General features: G+C 41.8%; 2 protein-coding genes across 5 annotated transcripts; one reads left to right on the top strand and one right to left on the bottom strand.

Annotated features, from left to right (window-relative positions):
• Window positions 1-149: 149 nt before the first annotated feature.
• Window positions 150-11,158, top strand: znf410 (zinc finger protein 410). Of its 2 annotated transcripts, none has more exons than XM_030046983.1 (12): window positions 150-275; window positions 679-766; window positions 867-918; window positions 1,097-1,229; window positions 2,713-2,898; window positions 4,140-4,361; window positions 5,256-5,415; window positions 6,655-6,836; window positions 7,487-7,576; window positions 7,722-7,841; window positions 9,112-9,231; window positions 9,716-11,158. In XM_030046983.1, exons 3-12 carry the CDS (start codon window positions 886-888, stop codon window positions 9,814-9,816), a joined length of 1,347 nt encoding a protein of 448 aa, XP_029902843.1. In that variant the 5' UTR covers window positions 150-275; window positions 679-766; window positions 867-885; the 3' UTR covers window positions 9,817-11,158. The 2 variants fall into 2 exon arrangements, with proteins under 2 accessions (XP_029902843.1, XP_029902844.1); XM_030046984.1 differs by having other exon boundaries at window positions 847-918.
• On the bottom strand, window positions 10,060-19,242 carry entpd5b (ectonucleoside triphosphate diphosphohydrolase 5b). 3 transcript variants are annotated; one of them, XM_030046987.1, is made up of 14 exons: window positions 19,120-19,242; window positions 16,787-17,019; window positions 16,275-16,354; window positions 15,823-15,966; window positions 15,210-15,285; window positions 14,652-14,687; window positions 14,201-14,289; window positions 14,024-14,106; window positions 13,416-13,477; window positions 12,905-13,006; window positions 12,345-12,488; window positions 11,976-12,032; window positions 11,648-11,763; window positions 10,060-11,089 (listed from the first exon to the last, which is right to left on the bottom strand). In XM_030046987.1, exons 2-14 carry the CDS (start codon window positions 17,010-17,012, stop codon window positions 11,006-11,008), a joined length of 1,299 nt encoding a protein of 432 aa, XP_029902847.1. In that variant the 5' UTR covers window positions 17,013-17,019; window positions 19,120-19,242; the 3' UTR covers window positions 10,060-11,005. The 3 variants fall into 3 exon arrangements, with proteins under 3 accessions (XP_029902847.1, XP_029902848.1, XP_029902846.1); XM_030046988.1 differs by having other exon boundaries at window positions 10,953-11,089; window positions 16,275-16,351; XM_030046986.1 differs by lacking the exon at window positions 19,120-19,242 and adding an exon at window positions 18,577-19,088 and having other exon boundaries at window positions 10,953-11,089.
• Between the last annotated feature and the right edge of the window lie 782 nt (window positions 19,243-20,024).

Below are 20,024 nucleotides of genomic sequence, written 5' to 3'. Positions count from 1 at the left end.
TGCAGATACTGACACACTTTGAGATGCCTGGATCTATAAAACCCTAATAATCTAATTACTCCGTTACAACTTTTTTTTCCACTGACACACGCTGGCAGCACTTAGTTTCACCACTAGGTGGCACCGATGGATCAGTTTCCTTGTACTGGAAGGAAACGCGGAAGTGGCTCAAAACATTGTTCCATCGGGCTCTCCGTAGAACAAACCTGCTACAGTGTTTTCACACATTTCTCACAGTTGGCTCTCGGCGTCGTCTAAATTCACTCATTTGCAAGGTATACTGTCACGTTTTTAATCGTTTGGCGACGTAGACAGGTATAGCGGGACCCGGAGCCGCAGTGTTGAGTCTGGCCGGTTTGACATCGAGCTGCTAACATCTGGCTAGCTAGCTTGAACAACAACAAACTCGCCGGGGCTAGTTTGTGAGCTAACCTAGCTAGCTAAGTTGACAAGACAGATTTTATCTAAAGCACTTCGAGCTGTAACTAGACTGAAGACGACGATGAATACTGGCATTAGTTTCAGCCTGTAGTTACACAGTCACATTGCTTGGTTTGCCAGTTTTTGTCCATTAAATTAGGCTAAATGTGTAGCTAGTGATGTTAGCTAGCACAGGCTGGATGTAATATATATTTAGTTGTGGACTTGACGTTTCTGTCCCGTTGTGTTTGACCTTAGAGCTTGTGAGATGGCTCTCGGTGAGAGATGAGTCAGAGCCAAAACATATGACCGACTGAGAATCTCACAAGCAGCAGGTCGATTGTGGGTATGTGCTGCTTTTATATCCGGTGACCTTAAGCCCATTTAGATCCCTTTGATAAACTAGATTATTATGTCCTGTTACAGCCTGTTATCTTGCTCAACAGATTTCACGAAGTGTGACCCATGCTTTCTGATGAGCTTGACTCCAAACCTGAGGTAATAACCCTCCCTGCATCCTGTTTGCACTCCTCATATTTACTGTTGAGGCAGAACACTGTTGGTGAAATTAGATTGTGGGATATCACAGCCCTCACACACTGATGTTTGTCTCACCCCACTGGCGTTACGATCTCAATTCGTGTGTGTGTGTGTGTGTGTGTGTGTCTCGGATCAGCTGCTGGTGCAGTTTGTACAGAACGCGTCTATTCCTCTGGTGGAGGGTCTGGAAGACGCCGAGTCCAAGCATCCCTGCCTGCCTCTGCTGGCTCCGCCTGAGAACTCGCTGTGCAGCCCGCTGGAGCTGACAGGTCAGCAGCCGCTCTCTGCTTTAAGACTACATACTAACACGTTAGCCAGCGAATCACCAGAGGCCCCACGATACAATATTACCACGAGACTGAAGCCATGGTAGGGTAGTATTGCCGTTTTAAACATTTTACATCAGTATTGTGATAGCACATATTGTGATGTATTGCGATTTACTGCCTTTTTTTTCATCTGCAAATTATGTCCACAAGGGAAAACTTTGTCAACATCTGTTTTATATAATAAGGTAAAGTTGTCAGGTTCATTTCACTTCAGGCATTTTTAGTGCAGCAAAATGGGATTGTCAAGCAGACAGATGGTTCAACACTGTCATAAATGGTGCATCAATATGTGGAAATACAATATCCATACTTGGTGTCTGTGTATTGATACAATGTTGCCACACAAAATATTGCAATAATAATGCTGTATTGTTTTTTGTTTGCCCCACCACTTAGACTTACCCATTCTTGGTGTCACTAAACTTTCCATATAATTGCCTAGCACCATTATTTTTTTCGAGATGTTGCATACAAGCTAGTTGATACCTAGTAGAAATGTATTTGTCCAGATTTCTCCACTCTGAAGAGGGCATAACGAACAGTGGCATCAATTGAAATAGACAGATTGGTGATAAATGAAAGGAAACCCCTCCAGAGACTTGGTGAATCTATGCCTGTGAACACTGAAGCTGCTCTGTTGGCTCCACGCCGCTCTAATACACTTCATGTTGCTTTCTCCTGTAATTGTCACCCGCCGCAAAGCAGCTGGTGTGTAAATGCACAGTACTTTAAGATACACGGCATCTGCCACATTTAACTGTGCATTGTAGAGAACCATGATGCCTTAAGATAATCTGATCTGACAGCTGTTCTTATTTTAAAACTTAAATTGCACTGAGACTTTATCAGTAGGGCTCAATTGTGTACGGCATCGGCATTGGTTCAATGTGTTTTCAGTCATACATGATTTAAGTTAGTGTTGGTCTTCGATGAGCTCCACTTGAGCCTACTGTGGAGACGTGATTGTGAACTCCACTTGCAGCCCGTATATAGAAATGCATCACTTGTAAGGTTTTTGTAGCTGCTTAAGAGTTCTGTGGCAGACCCTGGATGAGAGCCACCAGTCGAACATTTAATGCTGTTGTGTGATTTGTCTGTACCTGCCATCAGTCTAATAGATCAAGAAAATGCACCTGGAAGGAGAAACGATAATGCAGATTCAGTGATGAAGATATGAGTATTTATAGATATTGTATGTGCAAATGTTGAGTGCAATATGTAGCACACTGTCTGGGAGGTATTGTTACACCATACATCAAAGGTGTCTGCAAAAGTGCCACCGAGGCAGATCCAGTACACTTATTGCACCTGGTAAATAGAGTGAACTAAATGGATTACTGTGAGGATTTAATTTGCAGAAGATGTGCATTTTTTAATCCGGGACAAAACTCCCATTACATAGAAACTCTGATCTGCTCCACAGATGGTGGCCTCAGCCATGAGCCGGACAGTTCTCCCTCGCTGTCAGATTTCGGGGGTGCTTCAGAGCGAAGCCCCCTGGTGGCCCAAACACACTGCCAACCACGGGGCTCCCCCAGCCCCCCGCCTATTCTCCATGACCTGCAACAGTCAGACAGTACCTCCTACGTCCTGCTGAACCTTGCAAAAGGTAAAGGGACACCAAGCGACTTACCCTCTCTTGTCCGCATGCATAGCTGGGTCTTAAATTGAATCTTAATTATGGTTATTTTCAACCTGAGCCTCAATTTCCAGTCGGAGAGCAGCGCTCACTTAAAACTGGAGGTATGCAAAGCTGAGTGAAGAAAGTGGTGACATTATGAACACACTCAATCGACAAGATAGCTAAAACTAGTACAATCAGGCCAAGGTGGAAAATAACTGGTATTATCCTTAAACACCTACCAAGCACTAGCTGCCTCTAAAAATTGTATTTGTTTGATAAATCAGTAAGCATCACCCAATACACTGGAGACGGTAACATTCAAATCCTTTGTTACATGCTAAGTGTTTGGTTTTGTTCCCTCTCTCAGACTTTGGCCCTGCTGGCCACTGCACACTCGTTGACTGTGGGCCAATCAAATAACAGCAAAACAATGGATCTGTGTCAGAGAGGCTCCCTGATTGGCTGTCTGTTACGCTCCCCCTCCACAAAGTGTTAGTGTCTAAACTTGTGAAAACTTTCCTCCTGTTTCTTTGCTGTAAAATCTAACAGTACTCCCACATGTTGAGTCATTAGAGTCAGTCAGTTGGAATAACAAACTTGATCCATTTTACAAGAGAGTGAGCAAGTTTTAAATTAAAATGCTAAATCGGCTTGTCTGTGCACTCAGTGTTTCACAAAGCACCTGATTCCACGCACATAAAATAGCATTGAAAAGGGGCAGAGTGACATATTTTTGTTCAAAAATATGCAGGGAAATAAAAATAAGTATTTTGCCTGGTAAAAAGGATTCTTGGCAGGCAGTTACATTTTGGTTTACCCACACTTGGCAGGAGAGCCAAAAAATGAAATTTGGACAGTGCCATACAGCCCGGTGCAGTGTCTGTCTGCTGCATTCTGTCTGACACTGCAAATGAGTAGCGTTGAGGACATAAAAAGGATTTCCAGGAGAGAGAGAATCACTTTTGCTTCATTGTGCTGTTATATTTAAATCCTGAATGGACTTGTATTTGTGTGTTTTTCCCCCCTATGTCACTGTTTTTCAGCATCTTTGCAGCCTTTCACAATAGAGCCATGAAATTAAACACAGAGTGCTCAGTGAGACTGTAGGACAGTAATTAATCCAGGGCTTTGACCTAGAGGGGTTTAGGTGTTGGCAAGCTCACAGAATATTGCGGTGCTTTTGAATTAGACTCTCCCTCTGCCTTTTCTCCCTCTGCTCCCCCCAGGCATCACAGCCTCCTCCGAGTCCCTGATCTTCGCTGCAGATGGAGCCGGTGAGGATGATGATGAGGGGGTCTCATCGGGGGACTACGGGATCGATGGCAGCGCTCCATGGTATCTGCGGGTACAGGAGCTGGCACACGACAGCCTAATTGCCGCCACGCGGGCACAGCTTGCCAGGGACGCCAAGGCGAGCCAGGACGCCAGAGCTGCAAGTGTCAATAACAGTAATGTCACTTTGTCCCTCTCAACACAAACACAAAGCCATGAATCTTTTTTTTTTTTTTTAATAGAGAAGATTTACAGTGGACAGCAAAATTGTCAGGACAGCAGAGCAAAATTTTTATTTGTCATTATTTTCACTCATGACATTTGTGTCACATAAATTTGGAAGCAGAAATACTAATACTATTTTTGCACCTATAGCGATAGCATTTGTTGTCGTCATTCAATTAACTAATCATATCAGTGACCCAAATTTTGCATGTGTATTATGGTTAATCAGCACCTCAAGATTCTGCATGTCTTCGTCTGACTTGACCTCCAAAGACTAAAATCCGGTGCCTTGCATAAGCACCTCAAAGGATTTTCAGGTAGAAAGTTTTCAATGCCTTGCAGTTCTTCTTGCGCACATTGTGGAACATAATGTCTTCGCCCCAAGCTAGTGTAATCGTCAAAAATTATCTTCAAGTACTTTGAATCTTGGTGTATTGTGGATTGAAATATCTGCGGTACAACTTAACCAGTTTCAGCATGGAATAAAAAGTTCAGTGTCTGAGCCAATGTAATGACCAAAAATGATTGCCCTCCCACTACCTTTCATTAGATTATACAGGTTTCCTTCAGCAGCAGGATATCAGTTATCGGTGCATTGCTACTGGCATGCCATAAGCAAAATTGGACCTGATAAACGCATTCATAGCGGGGAGTCCTTGGCAGGTTAAGAGAGAGTGATTGCAGTCGGCACTGGCTTGTTTTCTTCATGCAGTTGTACTTCAACGGGTTCCAGTCAGCCCCTGATGATTAGCTTTTATAGAGCCAGACTCCAGAGACCTGACACCTGGCAGTCCTGGATTATTTCCTTCACACACTCGCTCACTTCCCTCTTTCCGGTTGCCTAGGTGACAACACACACAGTTTCACATCAGATGGGGAAAAGCGAGAGTTGCCGTCTCTGACCAGCCGCGCGCTCTCCAAGCAGATCCTGCGCTGCTCGTTTGAGGGCTGCTGCAGGACCTTCACCTGGCCGGCTCATCTCAAATACCATCTGAAAACGCACAGGTAACAGTGTTGGCACACAGGAGTGGAACCTCATGGTTTTGGGTAACAAGATACCGTCTCCAAACAATCGCCACTGGCCCCTGTTCAAATTCTGGCTCAGGTGGATCATTTTTGGACATGACCGAACTGAAAAATAATACCTATATCTCAGGCTCCACTCTCCACCCCTTTTATTATAATGTCCCATTGTAACCATAATTATCACATGTTGAAACACAGACAGTACATTTCTGACTGAAAAGTGAATATTTCCCACACACATTTGAAATATGTGCTTAAAGGACATTTGCATTTGGAGATTTTCACAGCGTGTTCACAGGCCCTATTTTTAAAGCGTCATTTGAGGTGTGTTGACTCAATAATCATCAGTATCCACATGGAAATAAACCCACACTGTGTCAACATGTTGCTCAAATTTTTATTCCCACAGGGGAGCAAAATGACACAGAAGTTTCAGCTGTGCAACAAACATTTCAATTCCTTGCCTATTTTTCTGGTATCTTGATGGCAAGCCTGAAATCAAAAGTCACGAAATATAATCAGTTTTGGAAAATTGGCAGATTAAATCGTGTGGGCTTATTTCTATATGGATATATGTCCCTGAAGACATCGCTGTTCAACCATCTTTGAACTATAATAGCTCATCTAAACACACCAGTTACCAGAATTACTTGGCTGCTTTTGTTCTGTGTGCATTGAGAAAGTGCAAGAATTACCACACAGATCATTAATCAGTTACTGAACCTTTAAGTGATGGATTTTCTGTAACTTTATTAATTCACTTTATACATTTCAGATCAGAATGCATTTTTCTAGTTTCTTTTTAAGTACTGACCTGATGAGGCAATTAATCAATCTTTTCACTCATACAGTGGTTTTTAGTAATAATAGAATTAATATCATGTTTACTGTAAATAATCCGCATCAACTGTTAAAATGTGCCCTTCAGATATAGGTTAGATCCTAGATCAGCAGGATGTTTGACAGCTAAGTTGAAGTTCAGTTGTAGTGTTTCCCACAGGTTGTTTGTTGTGGGCCTGTGTGCGTGGGCTGCTGCTTTCAGGAGAATAAGAGAAACTCATTTCAGATATGGAAGGAATCCTGTAAATATACTGAAAGGAGCTCTGTTAATATCAGTTTGAGAAAGCTATGGTTGACAAGCCTGACATTGTGATGGGGCTGCTGCAGATAAACCGGTACACAGGAGACACTGAGACTCGCGTTTATCTTGGCTTGTAGGAACGACCGAACATTCAGATGCGGTGCAGAGGGTTGTGGGAAGAGTTTCTACGTGCTGCAGAGGCTGCAGGTTCACATGAGGACTCACAACGGCGAGAAGCCCTTCATCTGCAAAGAGAACAACTGTGGCAAGAAGTTCACCACCGCCGGAAACTTGAAAAACCACAGACGCACACATACAGGTGGGGAGCAGGATGCATGCACATAGAAAGGCCACAAACACGTTGGAAGCACTAAATCCAGCCCATTTGCCTCTCCTCATTTAATGCTTCCTTTGTGCAACCAAGGCCGGAGATTTGAAGCGTCAGCATCACAGGCACCTCCATTTCACAAGTGCAATGAGCAGCAGTGCTATATTATATTTTATACAGGGTGATAAACATTTTTGATAACCTGCTCTCTATCTGCTACTTATATCAAGAGGCTAGGTTCTTCCATTTGGATAAAAAAAAATGCTCAGTGAGAGCTGTATTATCATTTACTTCGCAGTAAGTCTTACATTTTTTCTGTCCATCTGCTTCAAAATAGGTCAGTTGTCAAGAGGGGTCCAATAACCTCATGAAAAATAGTCATTTTGCTCTAAAATTGAACCAAGTGTGATTCAAATGCATTAGCATGGCTTGATGCATTACTTTCAGAGTGTGTTGGACCATTGAGAACAGTTGATACGTTTGAAACATCTGTATAAAAAGAGTTCAGTTTCAGTGCATTTCTGCAGTAAGACACTTAATTATCTGAATCCTTTGGTGTTATGGACTGAAATGAAATGGTGCATGTATGTGTATGTGTGTGTAATCACCTGTGTGTACTTGGGGTGGGCCGTGGTTTTCAGGAGAGAAGCCCTTTCTGTGTGAAACAGATGGTTGTGGGCGATCATTTGCCGAATACTCAAGTCTACGGAAACACATGCTTGTACATTCTGGTGAGTGGGACAAACTTAAAGCTGGACCGCTGAGGAGTTCCTGTAATTGTTGTGCTACAGCTATAGCATTTTCAGCACCTCATTTCTGTCCGACAGGGATCACAGGCGTGTGTGTGTGTGTGTGTGTGTGTGTGCTGTTTACCAGGTGAAAAGCCCCATCATTGTGGGATCTGCGGAAAGACCTTTTCCCAGTCTGGCAGCAGAAATGTCCACATGAGGAAGAGACACGGAGAGGAGGGTCTCAGCAGTGAAAGCAGAGAAACAGGTCCTTCCCTTTTTCACACACACACACACACACACACACACACACACACACACACACACACACACACACACACACAAACATGATAGGTGGTAATGCGAATCCTTGGATTATGTGGATGCGAGTAGCCCATACATTTTAAAATATGCATGCAGATATTGTTCCATAGTTAAAATTACATTTAGGATTACTCCCTGAATTCTTCATGACTTTTGTATTCTTAAATATTTTATTATTCAGCTTTTTTTAAAAAATTCATTGTGACCAGTAGATAAATTGGCACCGACTGTGCATAAGACATAGAAAAAGCAGAGTAATTGTAACAATTCAGCATAAAAAATGTCCTGTTGGGATTCTCTTGATGGAGTCAAATAGGTCTGAAAAGTACATAATCACTGACTTAAATGGGAACGATAACTCAAATTCACCTCCCTAAGCTTCCCAGACCTTATTCAAATTTCCTTCTTGCCCTCACCTTAGAAAATGACTGAGATATAGTTTTGGAGACTAAGGTAATTCTCCTGTTGTAGCTCTGGGAGATAATTTGATTCTCAGCTCACTCCTGCTACTATTCTTAGCTTAGTTTCAGCACCTCTTTATATATATATAGTTTCTATAGTTTGAATATGGCTCTCAGCGAGATAAAATACAGCCTAATTTGTATACTGTCCTAAATTTGTTGTAAGCAAAACATTAAGACCGGACAATGAATTTTCAGCGTTTTCAGATCTCTCGAGCAGTGGGGAACCACCGCAGCTGAATCACCACCAAGGAACCACTGCCAAAGTTCTAATTATAAACAACAGATTTATTGAGGTCAGCCTCCCTGAAGAGGCTGCTCTTTTGTAAGAGCAGTGCAAATAAAAATAACACAGAACTGCCCCCTTTTGTTTTTGAAGATGCATTCATACACAGCAAATTTATCTGAACAGTTACTTAAACATGTTGGATTAGGCACAGTCCTACATATACCAGATACACTTTGTACATCAGGGTCTGGAGGTAACAGCAACTGATTATATAAGTTGAAATACTCAGGTAGTGGTTTCCTCCCCTAAACAAGAGATGTGTAATCAGACTAATACGGCTCACAGGTTAGGATACACAGGATATCGTTAAGGTCAGGGATTAAGCGGCTGTGTGTCTTTGCCTCCACTTTATGTGTTTTCTCCCACATTTAATAGCTGTATGCCAGTGTGACCTTTTGAGCAGCTTAGAGGCTGCCAGTTTTGCACTGCCACGTTGTGAAGTGCTGTCTGTGTGTGACTGACAGGAGAGGCTCTGACCCACAGCAGTCTGCTGGAGGCAGATGGGGAGACTGGGGACAGTATGGTCACCATGACAACAACAGTAGAACCCATGAATCTTCACCACGCTATGCTGAGAGCTCCAGGTACAAGAAGGCACACACACACTACATTGTATCACACATACAGTGTTTATGGACTGTATTGTATATAGTAACATGCAGAGATAAATATTTCTAGCAGGCTCGCACGTGGCTGGTTTCTCCAAACTAGATTTCTGCAAAATTGTCCCCATTTGTCAGAACTTCAACGAGCCTACAAGTTAGGCTTGTCGTTAAAATTTGCTGTCAGATTTTTTCATTAAAACCAAGGGGCATAGCCAGGTGCAAGCTTGCAGAAACTCAAGGACAAATGTTGAAACTTTTTTACCCTCTGCAAGGTGACAAGAAGTGTCTCGTGAAATGAGTTTGGTAGTGTTAAAGTTATTAGTTCAGATCCCATCTCTGAATATGTAAAGCAGGATTTCATGTTACATATAGGTTGAAATCCGTCTTAATGCCAGATACTAGTGATGTTATGGCTTTGACTCTATTTGAATTGAACTTGGTGTTTTTGAATGTATCCCTCAAGGCTCTGCAGACTCTGTGGTGGTTCTCTCTCAGCCACATGAACTGGTGACTATGACAACCGAGGCACACGCGTATGGAGAAGATGTGGTGGCGCTGCTGTAGTCTATCATGAAAATGTCACACACTGCCCATTTCAACAGCACTACGAGTCAGTCAGATGAGTGGACTAAAATACATTTATCTTTTGTAAATAGGTTCATCATTCACTTTCACCACTGTAGATATCTGTAATTAGCAGCCAACAATGGTTTTATTTTGAAATGTGTGAAATGCTAAAGTTTGTACAAAACAACCTTTTCCTCAAGTTTTTGAAAACAAATGCTCCCAAAGAAATAGAGACGGGTGTAACAAAAAATAACTTTTATGACAGTATGACCGCACATTGTTACCTGCATTTCCAGTGTAATGCAAGTTTGAGGTTGCCTCATGCAAAACGAGTGCCATTTATCCTTACCCAGAAGTTCAGTGGCTGACAAAATAATTGACAAAACTATATTCAATTTGGAATCTACCAGACATGTTTTCCCCTCTACACTCTACTAACACAAACATGACAATAAGAGAACTGCTAAGGCACAGCCTATCACACCGCTGCATGGACACACTTGTCTTGCACAGCACAACTAGCCTGACGGGCCAGGCCTGCGCTCCAATGTTGATCACAGCGTCAGCGTCAACTATGGGACACTCTGGCACGCAGGGCTGTAGCACAGCACAACAAATCTTTGTGTCAAACAATTGTGTATGCAGTAATGCTGGCAGCTACACTGACAGAATATGTTATTGGTAACAGTTCCAGTGTTTCAGCTGGTGCAAGCTGCTCTTAGGGCTGGGCGATATATCCATATTGCAATATGAGAGCAAACAGGTTTTCCTACTTTTAAAAAGCTACATTTCAATGAAGGGTGTGATTTTCTGAACTTATTAGGCTGCTATAGCTGTTCTATAGTTTGCTTCTACCTGCTGTCATAATATCTGCATTATTAATGATTGTCAAAAATCTTTTGTGTAAATATCTTAAGGCACCATTAGTCATCCTTACCATGTCGATATTGAGGTATTCACTGAAAGATGTCACTTGTTTCTATCCATATCGCCCAGCCCTAGGTATTTGTTTGCAGTTCAATATATTAACACTTGAGAATAATTAATTAAAAAACAAGAATCATTCATGAGGTTAGCTACAACCTTTTGAAACAAACAGCAAATTTTTTGAGTGATGAGATAAGGCAGTGAACAATACTCTGTGCGTTTCTTATTGAGCAGCACTTAAGTCAGCAGTATTCACTCCTCAGTGGATCTTCAGGTTGCGGAAGTGGTCGAACGTGGCGCCTAAAGCCCAGCTGGCCTCCACGTTGTTCACTTTCTTGGTCAACTAGGAGGGGAAAAAAACACCAAATCACTCAAATGCCTTTTTGTATTTATTGAAATAAAAAAAAAAAAAGTAACAGCAGAATGTTGCATGTAGAACTTCTTGTTTGTGTGTGTGTGTGCGCGCGCGTGTGTGCGTGTGCGAGAGTCACCTTTAAGGACAGTCTGTGAGCAAATCAAATGCATTTTTGTTGATGTTTTTCTTTTATGTGGTCTGGGGTGTCATTTCTGCAAAGGCCTTGCCACCAACTGATTTTAACAGGTTTTTGTGTTTTTACAAACCTAACTGAGAGAAAAATATCCAACTGGCATATTTTGTCTTGGCTATGATTAAAACAACGGTAAACACTACATATGGGAGATTATTTAATCTTATTTATTTAAGCTTATTTAAGATTATTTAAGTACATGTGTCTTCAAGTATGATTAGTAAAACTAAGATACAAAACTTCAAGCATACCCAAATGAAAAATTACCCTGCTGCTGAGTTGAGCATGGACTTTTGTTTTTTTAGGAATGAAGCCCCTGTTCCTATTGAATGTGTTGTGTCATGCTGCCTTACCTGCAGCATAGTGTTCTCCTTGAAGCCAAAGCCATCCTTGAGCAGACAAGTGATGTAGGTCATGTCCATACATAAAAAAGGACTAACTGGACGGTACTTGGTCATCTTGTTGCACACTGAGCAGACAAAAGGAGGAATCATGTCTCTGTTAGGTTGTATAACCAGTCATCTGTATGCTGCTATGAGGGTGAGGGCAGGGTTTCAGAACGAGGAGAGGACAGACGTCCATACTATTGAGATTCATACTGTGTCTCGAGTACAGCAAGCTGCAGATCTGTCGTCGTAATGATGCATTGCCAGACGTTTCAGGACTCTGAGCCCAACTCACCCTCTTTAGCTCGCTTCTTGAAGTCTCTGACCTGCAGCAGTCCACCTTGGGCTCCATCTGCAGCAGGGCATGATTGGGGTCATTTTCCTCTTATCCAACATGCTATACCATTCATTATAATGAAAGCAGGTCTACATGCACATCTCCATAATACTAATAATAGAGCTTGTGACCTTTCAGCTCGGACTAGGAGGATAGTGATTTCTGTAATAACTACACACCTATAGCTCATCAAATCCACTGAGACAGGTGCTGATGACTCATATTTCCCTGCCTCTGTCTAGAATTGGAATGGGGAATAATGTCCTGCTGGGTCTGTGTAATTACATGAAGTGTGTAGAGAGGTTGTGTGCGCGTGTGTATACTCACCGATAAGGCCTGCATCCACAGCTCTGTCGAAGTAATAGGAGAATGCATAGAAAATGTTGCTGTCTTTGAGCTCGTACGGCTGATGGATAATCCCCTTCACAACCTTAAGTACCTCCTGATAACAAAGCTTGTATCCAGCATAACCTGGAGAAGATACTGAATTGTAATGTACACACCTTGTGTTGGAAAAACATGAAATGCTGCATAATGCCTTCAAGTCCATTTTGATAGGATTAGCCAGCAATATTGTCCATGTTTGGCTGCTTATGCTGTGATGCAGCCACAGTTTATTCATGTACTTTGTTCAATCATAGATGCAGTGGGTTCAAATCTGTCATATATTAGCATAGCATTTTTACCCAGGCTGTTAATACTCTGCAAGAATCCTCCGAGGTACCATAACAATGTGAAATAGTTAATATTTGATATGAAAAGTGCTGATAAGAAAAACCTATTTGCAAGGAGACTCGTGAGGAAAATATATCTTACAGATGGGTTTCCCCACACAGCTTTGGATTTACTGGACAGACTAATGGCATTAAAAATGAAGTTTATCTCACCATCCGGGATCCCACTGACTTGATAGGTGAGCCCTCCAAAGCTCCATTCATCCCTGAATTTCTTAGGCAGGCAGGAGCTCCTGAAAACCCGCCACTCCAACCCTGAGAGTAAAGACACAAGTGCATGCTTTGTTTAATCTTCTGACTGGCAAAACAGCCACACATATGGTCATGGGCAGTGACTCAACAACAAAGATACCACAAAACAATTTTGTTAAAAGCCCTTTGGTCATTCACTGCACTTCACATCCTTTCTTTGGGTCTCACTGGAAGTACTGATGAGAGACGAAGATTCAAAGAATGCCATACAAAAATGTTCTCTCATTATTATGTCCTCTCAGTGGTTATAGAGGAAGGGAAGGAAAAAAACGTTCAAGAAATCAAGGAGACACTTGGAGAACTGACTCACTGTTGTGTCTCAGTATCCTTTTTGAGATGCACTTAAAATGAATAATGCTGGTTCTCAGCAGAGTCACAGTTAACGGCAACAGACTGTCTTTCATTCATGTACCTTCTGCACCCAAAGCCCCCAATGTGGCCAGTCGTGCTGCCATCAGCCCGTTCCCAAGGTAACTGGAGGGAGTCACAGTGTGGATATGCAGTTACAAAACCAACCATAGAAGACTGTCATGTGGCATGTAAGTTAGTCTGTAAGTAGGACAAACAAAAGCCTTCTGCCTATTACCCACATCCTAATGACTATACAAACAGATTAAGTTTTTATGATGAAAAACCTTTCAGTGGAGAATTTTTAGTTGTTTCACTGAAAATAGCTACAACAACTAGGTCAGTTCACTGCACACGGTGGTTTCATTTGGATTCCATTTTAAATGCAACTGGTCTATTCTGGAGTCCAATTAAACACTGTGGAAAGAGGAGTTACACTAAGTATGTTGATGATATGGACGTTATCGTGAATAAGGATTAAGACAGACATTAATTCTATGCAATCAAATGAAATTCAGTCCTTTTTTAGTATGGCTGTCTCTTGTAATTATGCTAATATCTTGCAAAAAGAACAACTAACGATTGCAAGGGCAGCATGAAATTAGTATGTCATATGACAGTAAATGGGTATTGAAAATAATCCATAATTGCCTTCATTAGCAAATCCATTACCTGTGAGTGTACAATTCATATGTTGAATTGAACATGTCAAATCTGGCAATGTAATCAGGACCAGGAGCGCTTTCAATGGTTTTCTACAAAGGGATATGAAGTGCGTAGCAAATTACACATCACAATTAGGTTTACATTTCATTTGAAGAGAATTGTCTAAACATGCAAATGACTAACCCTCAATTTTGGCAGGAAAGTGATCTGCGTAGATCCTCCACCCAAATCCAAGATTCCCACTGTGTTCTTGATTTGCGCATTCAGGTGACCTAAAAACGTTTCACACAGCACCTACTTTACTCCAGCAGTTGACTCTGCAGCACAGCAGACATAATCAGTCACACCTTAGATGCTATCTTCAAAAGGCCTATTTGGCACAGGATGTGTATCCAAAAAGTATAAAATCACGACTTTGAGGCTGATAATGATCACAGCCGTCCCCTTTAGGGAGAGGAATTCAAAGTGTAGGTGTAAACCTTCAGCTTCTGTCTACTGGTGAAAAAGCTCTATAATAAAGTTCCATGACAATATAACTTGACATTAACTTATGTATGGTTTGAGCTGAGCTCATAAGACGTGTATATAAATAATGCAGTGATGTAAAGCATATACATGAGTTTTCAGAACTCACCTGTGAGAAAATTCACTGTCACCCAAGCCAGGATTCCTACATTACAGAAATTAGCAAACAAGCAAACCAAAAAACAGAAACCCATTATTTCAGGAGGAACTTACAAGTTCGTTTTAGAAAATGATAACCACATATTTTCATAGAAATTACAATGGTTACAGCATATACAAACACAAGTGCAAACATTTGAGCAAGAGCTATAATTCAAAAAACAAGGTTGAAACGCTGACAAATCAATTACACTGTAGCACAACATGTGGCCTAAGACCATAATTTTTTTTCACCACATAATTACAGCTTTTTAAGGTCACAACAACTTAGTGGCAAAAAGCAATTCCATTTTCTAAAGTGTCATCATAAAAGATAGCAATAATCGGCAGCAATTTAGTTAAATGTCTTCAGTAAACAAAGACTTCATAAAGAAATTGCGCAGTGTGCTAAACCTCAGGGTGAGGGATGCAAACTACAAAGTATTGCAGAAACAACTTGAGTGACAGTGATAGCTGACGAATGACTTTTGAGTGGTGCTTGTCAGGGCCAACGGTGGGCAGACGTTACCTTCATTTGTACCATTCATTATGCTGACGCTGTTATTCGGGACTAAAAATGGAGATTCGTCAAACGCATCTTGAACCTGAGGAAGAAGGGAGGGAGGAGAGAAAGAGACAGTGAGAGAGCAGGAGAGCAGCGAGCACAAGGGAGCCAGAGAGAGAGAGAGAAATGGCCTTAATGTTATCAGCTGTAATGGTAGCTCATCCAGAGGTGCCCTCCACTAGAAGGGATTAATTAATTCCCTCAGGGGGATTAATACAGTATCATTTATCTCCCAAGGTGCCCCAGGGCCATCCATTACCAACTTATCCCCTCCACTAGAGCCTTCCACCCTAAGCTTTTTCCACCACTCTGATAACAATGCTTTTCTTCCCCTGTCTCAGTAGTACCTGTCATACCACTGAAGCTGTCCTTTCACTTTCTGCCTGCTTCCTAACTGGCTAAGATGTTGCATTGGTACCTTTTCTCCCTTAACAGTTTCAGACAGTGTCTAACAGTTCCTAGAGAACACACCCCTTCACTCCACCTAACAGCAGTCTTAGCCCTCCTCGCTGTCTACGCAATACTCCTGAGATTAAGTCTTCAAAGCTCATGTCTCAGTGTCAGTGCGGTCCTTTACCTGGGCGAGCAGAGCCTGGGCTTTCTCTGGGGGCAGCAGCCTGAGTCCAGCTGTGGCCCTGAGGACCACCGGGGTCCTCTTCCACTCCAGACGAGGCACGGTCTTCTTGGCCACCTTCAGCAACATCCTCACTGTGTGTCCAGCCTTTAGAGGCACAGGAACAGGACAACACTCAAAACAAAACAGCACTGCACAAAACAACAGCCTCTCAACGACAAGATAAAATGGTGGCTGCTGGTTTGAGTTAAGAAAATTCTAGAGGTGTGATTTGTCAGATGTGGCTGCCTCAATCTTCACATCTGTAGAAATGCATTTAGCTGTTCTCACTTCCCGCTTGCCTTCATTACTAGTGTGATTCCCAGCAGAGGCAGGTTTTTGGCAGTGCATACAACACAGAGACAGCAGACCTTTTCCTTTGGTTTGAAATGATTGATTAAATTTGATGAACTCACCATTTCTGGTGAGTCAGAATATGCTGACAATCCAGGCTTTATGGAATGGAACATCTCATTGTCCAAAACAGGCAGATCTGCTGAAAAAAATAAAGCATTAAGAGGTAAATCTGCTTATCAACATGATGCATGCTAATGTGAATCTGACATAACAGGATTTTTTATTACTTGAAAAATAAACAAAGTCAAGTACAATCCCCGTAAAGATTGCTGCAGTTTTACAGAAATGAGATTGTGAGAAAAGAATCAACAGCGAAGAAAGCTAAATATTCAGTGCCGTTTCATCTACCTGTCTGCCAATCAGAAATCTGCTCGTTCACACTTCAGTTAACACTGTGAATAAACTGGCATCTTTAAATGTTTCACAAGCCATGTTTACACAGCATATGAGACAAAACGTTTGTTGAACAAAATACATCCCTCATTTAAAGTGCATCACAGCCTGGCTACAGATATCAGCAAAGTATCTGGGTGGCAGTGGGCAGCAGGAGTCCAGCTTTACTCAACTCTACCTGAGTCACTCTGTATGAAGGTGTAGACGTGGATGCGTGTCCCTGTGCTCCCTGCATCAAACATCACCCCGTAGAAGATGCGGCTGGAGTTGGCCGGGCGGCTCAGACTGGGCAGGACGCTCCCTATGCTGTTGGCCAGGTCCAGAAGGGAAGTCTTGACCTGGGCACGGCTCAGCCCTGCCACAGCCAGCAGGACCAGCAGCAGCACAGACACGGCGGGCTTCATCTTCACTCTAGAGGGTCAGCAGAAAACAGCAGGTCTTCCTACTGAGGCACAGCAAGGCTGATATTTTTAAGAGCTGAGCAGCTGCAAAGAACCAATGAATGAAACAGCTCAGACTAAGTGCCTCCACTTGGAAGATGTTAAACTGAAGGTGCCAAACAACATGATCTGAAGTTATTTACCCTGGCCTTTGACCACACCCCTTTTAGTCATTCTACCTAACTGCGGGGGAACATCCCTACGTCAGCGCAACCTCCCTACCTGCTGACTCAACTCTTGTAGAGTAAAAGGGGGAAAAAATAAATAATAGCACCATGTTGGCCATAAATCAGCATCATGAGCCTTAACAGGGGGGCTTATAACATTTTCCCTTTTTGAAATTCACCTTTGAAAAGAATTCACAAATGCTTTATCTTTAATAATAAACAACTCAGTCAATATGTGTGAGTATGACCTTCTCTTTTTTTGTCTAGAAAACTGAGATTGAATACAATACAATGTGATATCTTAAAACCGCATGTCAGAAATTGCCATATCGACAAACTCCTATTGAAACACTGCCACCCTCCTACTGGCTTTGTTTACACAGAAATTTATTGGACTGAAAACAAGAGAGGGAGGTAGGAGTAAAGTGTCTTCCTCATGAAGACAACAACAGGCTATGTGGGAAGAAAACAAAAGACCGTGTCCTTAAAGGACTCTGACCACTAAGCAACCCTGCCACCGCTCCTCTATTCTGTATTGATGGTTATTGAAATGATTCAGACGACAAATTTAATCTGTTAAGGAGTGTTAAGAATACACAGGATTATGGGCTTTTGTAAAACACAAAAACTGAGGACTATGTGTACTCTTACAATGAATGTACGCTAACTCTCCTGAAAAAGATGGGCCATATCAATCTGAGACTTATTGTACCACTGACATCATTATGTCTGGTCTGGGTGTATGCTCATTTAAAGTGGTTTCCCATTCTGAAAAAACAGAAACACAAAACGACAAAATAACCCAGCATACATTAATTATTGAAACCTGCCATTTCAGTCGATGTGAATTCATTGCTGGCCAAATGCCGGGGGAGTTTTGGTGCTCTCCATAACTTGTATGCAATGTGGAATCCTGCTTTAAAATGGAACCAGTAAAAAAGTTTCTAATCCTCTCTGACCTTGAATGCACAATGATCTCGGCAATAGTTTCATAAATGAGTGCCACTGTCTGTTTCACAGGGCTGACACCATGACATGAGTTGACATTTTTGAAATCCTAAAGGGTTAATTTACAGCTGTAATACTCATAAACAATAAAAACAGGCCATTACTGATGAAAAATGAATAAGATATCTTTAGAGGGAGACTCTAGGAACTGCTTCACTGAGGATGAATTAACAAGAACCAGTGGACTCCATGGCTTTTACATCTAAATAATCTTTATTTTGTTCTGGCATAAATATATATGAACCAGAAAATGTTTGCATAAAACTCACTGTGGCAGTGTCCATGAAATTAACAGTCCAGGACTTCTCTCTGGCTGAGAGAGACTTCACAGATGTGTCCAAGCTGTAACTTACCTAATCTACATATCCTCCTGTGGAGCATGTCTTTATCCCCCAGCCAGGAAATACTTGGTGTGCACTTCCAACACGAGCTTTTTAAAGCCCAGCTGATTGTGAATAAGACGGCAGTGTCTAATACTGTGACTTGTTTGGGCTTACAGCTGAAGTTCATAGCTAACTGTTTATCAATGAGGATAACTAACTACACCGACTGTGAGCAGCAAGCTTGTTACCTCACCAGCTCAGTTAAGTTAAAGGTTTAAAACACTCTGGTACAACCACACATTTAATTTGTAGGATTATTAAGCTGCTCACAACCGACGCCAACTACAACTAGCAGGAGCACGAGCTGCTCGGCACGTTCATACTAGGCAAATGAAGTTAGCAGGCTAAGTAGTTAGCTGGTTAGCTGCCTCCTGTTACGAGGTGCTTGAGTGGCTCGGCCCGGCTACCTGAACATGAATTTTGAATGAAACTCCCGGCACTTTTGTCGTTAAAAATTCAGAGTCCAAAACATGAGCTGAGGAGTTTTAAATGCTAAACACGGCTCGAGCTCACCATGGTGTCCGCCTGGCCGCTGCACAGCTGAGTGCACGTGACGTCATCCCATGTCCAGAGACAGGAGCGTGCCGGTTTCACCAACAGCCAACTTCAAGGTAAACGTCATGACGTCGATGAGTGCGTTGTTTTTACACAAATGTCGACTTAAAAAAACAAAAACAAAACAAACTTTTTTTTCCTTAAGTCCTTTTGCTGGACTACATAAAACAACATAACAAAGAATAGTAACACTGCTAAATGTTATAATAATTTTTTATTAATTAATTATTATTTCTACTACTATTACTACCTACTCACTTAACCTTCATTCAATTTATGTGTATGGTAAGACGGCTGCTTTTGTTTGCATTGTCGAATGTACTACTAAAATTGACAGATTTTCTCAGTAGATTTCATTTAAAAAATACCAAACCTCCAATGTTTGTTTGTTTTTTTTTTCTTTTAAAGTTGTTTTAGCAGCCTCAGCTCTGCTCAGTTCAAGCACCATTGTCAAAAAGACAAACATGCTGAAATGAAGTACACAAACAGGCCACAAGACCAATTTCTGTTAAGCCAAATGGAGAGGAGGGGGAACCTTTAGTAATTAACTTCCTGCCAGCAGGAGCATATTTGAAATGTTTTCATCCTACAAACAGTCAAAACCAAAGGATCCTCTTAGCAGCAAAATTATAGGCTGTGTATTGCTGAGCCACAAATTAATCAAGCTGAAATGGTAATACTACATATCTTTCATCTCTTGTGTTGACTGAGCCGTGTTCAGATCTTCATCTTCTGTTTGATCCTGCAAGCAAAAAAAAAAAAAAAACAACAAAAAAAGCCATTGTGTTGTGACCCATATCAAAAATTGCACACAATTAGAGAACTGTTTAGTAATCAGAATACAGTTGTTGGAAGATGATTGG

This window comes from Myripristis murdjan, chromosome 24 (genome assembly GCF_902150065.1).
Source record: "Myripristis murdjan chromosome 24, fMyrMur1.1, whole genome shotgun sequence".
In the NCBI taxonomy this organism is placed as follows: Eukaryota; Metazoa; Chordata; class Actinopteri; order Holocentriformes; family Holocentridae; genus Myripristis; species Myripristis murdjan.
The sequence above is the reverse complement of the archived record's forward strand: the minus strand, read 5'-3'. Positions and strand labels throughout refer to the sequence as shown.

What these genes read in the sequence shown, in the direction of transcription:
- znf410 (XM_030046983.1), top strand. Translation starts at nt 886, where the DNA reads ATGCTTTCTGATGAGCTTGACTCCAAACCTGAG. An exon ending in CAGCCCGCTGGAGCTGACAG is followed by an intron (nt 1,230 to 2,712) that starts GTCAGCAGCCGC and finishes TCTGCTCCACAG; the next exon opens with ATGGTGGCCTCAGCCATGAG. An exon ending in CCACAGACGCACACATACAG is followed by an intron (nt 6,837 to 7,486) that starts GTGGGGAGCAGG and finishes CGTGGTTTTCAG; the next exon opens with GAGAGAAGCCCTTTCTGTGT.
- entpd5b (XM_030046987.1), bottom strand. Translation starts at nt 17,012, where the DNA reads ATGAAGCCCGCCGTGTCTGTGCTGCTGCTGGTCCTGCTGGCTGTGGCA. An exon ending in CTTCATACAGAGTGACTCAG is followed by an intron (nt 16,355 to 16,786) that starts GTAGAGTTGAGT and finishes TATTTTTTTCAG; the next exon opens with CAGATCTGCCTGTTTTGGAC. An exon ending in GACAGTGAATTTTCTCACAG is followed by an intron (nt 14,290 to 14,651) that starts GTGAGTTCTGAA and finishes AAACGTTTTTAG; the next exon opens with GTCACCTGAATGCGCAAATC.